The following is a 3,751-nucleotide window of genomic DNA, read 5'->3' on the forward strand; positions in this document are numbered from 1 at the left end:
TATGAGCGTGTTGTGACAGAGTGCCGCTAACACTTGCACTCTTGAGATTTTGTCCACTGATGAAGTGTTGCTATAGGACTCCGCAGACTAAGAATATCCCTAGAAGACAGTTTCAGAAATAAAACGAGAAGTCCTCAACTATTCAGAGAGGGGAAAGAAATCTCTGCTTACTTTTGAGTTTGAGCTTCTCTGCTGCTGCAACAAAAGGCGTCTTTAAGATTTCCTGTCAAATGTCTCCGTCCAAAAATAGTTTGCTACCAGCCAGCACACTGCTCTACAACTCCGACTGTTGATTCATTCCTTTCAGTCTTTGATTCATTCCTTTCAGCCTTTCAGTTTTCATCAAAAGCCACTCAGCCACAGTAACCAAGTTATGTTTATCACAACAACCCCTAAAACTTAAAAAAAAGCTTCACTCATTTACAAAAACATTAATAAGTGTCAAACATCAAATGAGAAGACCAGCCTAGAAGATCAGGCTGCGAAAGCAGTCAGTCCCTGCCGAGTTGACTGTGGTCAAGAGCACTTCAGTTGAAGTCCCCTGACAGCAAAGCTTTGGAAAGACTCTCTGAAGCAGAAGTTTGTGAACTATTCTAGAAGTTGGACTTCACCCATAGATCAACAAAAAAGATGTGAAAAAGAAGTCTTGAACTTACCAGCTATTTTGTCTCCCTCCATAACTTTCTCGTAACGTCAAATAGCCACATGTAGCGTCTGCGTTTTCCCTCCCTCCTCTCTCCCCTTTTTTTGGAGACTTCCCCTTTTCTCAACTCTGTGTCTCGCTGCACTTAGTCACTCTTTCTCTCTCTCTCACTCCCTCCCTCTCTCCCTCCCTCTCTGAATGCCTCTAACATGTATTCTCTCTCTCTCTCTCTCTTCCTCTCCAGCTCTTTCTCCTCCCAAAAGTCTCTTTTCTGTTTTCTCTCTCTCTGTGTGTCTCTCTCTCTCTCTCTCTCTCTCTCTCTCTCTCTCTCCCTCTGTCTCTCTCTCTCTCTCTCTCTCTCTCTCTCTCTCTCAGCCGTCTGTGAGTTTAATGTCTTCAGTGTGCTGTCATAATGAGAGCATCCCAGATAACTGCACTGCCATGTGCTGCTCATATGTTTTTCTTTCAGCCTTTTCTCCCTCCTCCTCCTTTTCTCCCTCCTCCTCCTTTTTTTGCTCTTTTTCTTTTTTCCCCTCTTTCCCTCCTCTGACACTAAAGCAGTATTGTGTCTTTTGAAACCGAGACCCTGGCCATGTGACTCAACTCAGAATAACCCCCTTATGGTTAACCCCCTTAACTCCACTTATGCTGCAGGGACCCACCATCTCATGCATACATCCTCATCTCATTGGCCAATGTGAGGCACGGACTGAGTGGGTTATAGGGCCACTGCTATGAGCCAAGTGGAGCTCTGGCTGATCCCGGTTTGTTCCAGCTTTTGACAGCTTTGCTAAAGTTCACCTCTGAAGTGCTTGTGGAAAGTGGGGCCTAATTTGGGCACTAAGGTCTGTCATTTATCAGTCAAAACAAACAGAGGAGTCACCTTAGCCCACCCTCGGCATTCCGCAGCCTTCACCCAATTCAGATTGTGGCTATCCAAGACGAGGCAGCGGTGACCTCCGACCCGTGGCACCCTCCCCGCGCTCCAGTGGAAGGTCAGGGGTCAGCCGGTGAGGCAGAGTTCCGGCGAGCGCTGGCAAACATGCTCTTGTTTATGTCAAAATCGCCAGGTTACAAAACTGCGTTTCCTCTTCCCCATTCCTTTCCCATGGCTTTGGATTGTTCAGGCACCACACACACACACACACACACACACACACACACACACACACACACACACACACACACACACACACACACACAGAGGCCACCCTCAGCCTGAAGGATCTGCCCATGTGAATTAATTGAATCACTGGGTTGATGCGTTCAGAGCTTTACACACCGTCCCTGCAGCCCCAAATATGAGAACAACATGTCAATACGATAATCTGGGAAATCACATTAGAGAAGCTTCTAGTCTAAACACCTCGTCTTCCCTTTCAAGTGCATGGGCGAGATGGATGGCATATTCCTTCAATCTTTAGTCTTCGGTTGACCACTGGTATCATCCTGCCTCTGACCTGATTGAGAATTAACCCTTAACCCTTAAAGGAGTACCGTCACACTGGTGTGACGGGAATGTTGAGAAATGAACGTTCTAAAGAATATCTGGGTTCATTGAATTCAACATAGAATTTTAGAACCTTCAATTGTTGCGGAACTTAGAATGTTCAAAAACCTACACCTTTAAGGGTTTTAACTCATTTCCTTAGACAGCAAAGCAGGCATGAGTAACAGTGGGAAACGCTGTGACCAGCCCAGTCACTCACAGTAGTCTGATAACTGCCAGCTTAAAATCTTTCCCTATTAGTGTGACGATCCACAGCTTAGTGCAAAGTCAGTGGAAGAATCGATGTCTGCCATATGCGTCAAGCCCACTTTAAACGAGTCTCTGCTCATTGATATGCAGCCCTTTCCCATGAAGAGACAGTGTCCAAACCCTGACGCTAGTAAAAAGGCCCTGCCATGTTAAACAGAACAGCCAGGTCGATGGGACTTGGAGGAGTTCAACTGGAAACACATGGCCTGGTGCGAACCCAGGACGACCCCCACCTCCATGGGTTTGGACCACGCCCATTCACTCTCTCTCACAGAGCCGAACGAGCCTTCCAAATATGGGGTATCAGACAGAGAGAGATACAGGGATCGAGAGAGATGGAGAGAGATGGAGAGAGAGAGAGAGAGAGAGAGAGAACCTGAGAGAGAGAAACTGAGTGTGAAATACAGATTATACCATGGCTCTGGGGGGACAGTGTTTCAGTAGTAGACAGTACAAATGTAGAGAAGGGTGTTATTTTCAAATGGCTGTTAGCCAGAAATGTCTCCATGTGTCCATGTCCATTTGGGCTCTAAATACGCACATCTGGAGTGCCTCTGTGGTCATAGACAGCTATAGACAGATGCCCTGCTTCCCCTAATGATAGGTGTAGCCCCCACATACCTTCATATTACCCGAGGTTTGCACAAGACAAATGTTTATAGTAGGGGGCCTTTCAAACCACAGAGAATGAACTTTTGCTAAGGATAGAGACGTATTAGTGCGGACACACAAAGAAAAAAACAAGGCAGATGTCATAAATTGTGCCATGGAATGTCATGAATGGGGAGGCTTTATTCGAGGGCTTGCCGTAATTGCCGTGATTATAGGCCGTGCCAATCAGGAGGTCCACTCCATTAACAGTTCCAGTAAGGCGGCAATTAAGTGAATATCAGACTAATTTGTGAGAGAACAATGGAGACGTTTCTTCAAGGTGAGACGGACAAAGAGATCCAGAGAAATGGGATTCAGATGGAGGAGCAGGAATGGGCTCGGGGTTCTGATGGGATCATCTTCCTCTGCCTCTTACTGCGTCAGCACACAGCTGGAGGAGGAGGAGGAGGAGGAGGAGGAGGAGAATGGCCCCCTGGCTTTATCTGTGCAGAGTAGGCCTCGCTCATACCTTTCAACACGTCCATCAGGCCAACCTGCCCCCCCACACTCCACCCCACGAGCCCCTCTCCAGCCTGTTATCCAGGCAGATTCCTCTCGCATGAGTGTACATCCTGTAAACATGCATCCACGCACAAGACAAGCACACATATGCACAGAGACACAAACACACAAACACACACACTCTCTCTCTCCCTCTCTCATTTATACACAGACCCACACAGACTTAAATGTGCAAG

The 3,751-nt window shown here is 47.1% G+C and overlaps 1 protein-coding gene across 1 annotated transcript in view; it reads right to left on the reverse strand.

The window, feature by feature from the left end:
* The window catches only part of LOC125297184 (neuronal-specific septin-3-like), a 60,101-nt gene extending 59,328 nt beyond the window's left edge, over nt 1-773 (reverse strand). Inside the window, 1 exon segment of the mRNA XM_048247368.1 lies at nt 657-773. Within this exon segment, the coding sequence (XP_048103325.1) occupies nt 657-678 (22 nt within the window). The 5' untranslated portion in view covers nt 679-773.
* Nucleotides 774-3,751: the final 2,978 nt, after the last annotated feature.

Source organism: Alosa alosa, chromosome 7 (assembly GCF_017589495.1).
Source record: "Alosa alosa isolate M-15738 ecotype Scorff River chromosome 7, AALO_Geno_1.1, whole genome shotgun sequence".
Taxonomy (NCBI): Eukaryota; Metazoa; Chordata; class Actinopteri; order Clupeiformes; family Clupeidae; genus Alosa; species Alosa alosa.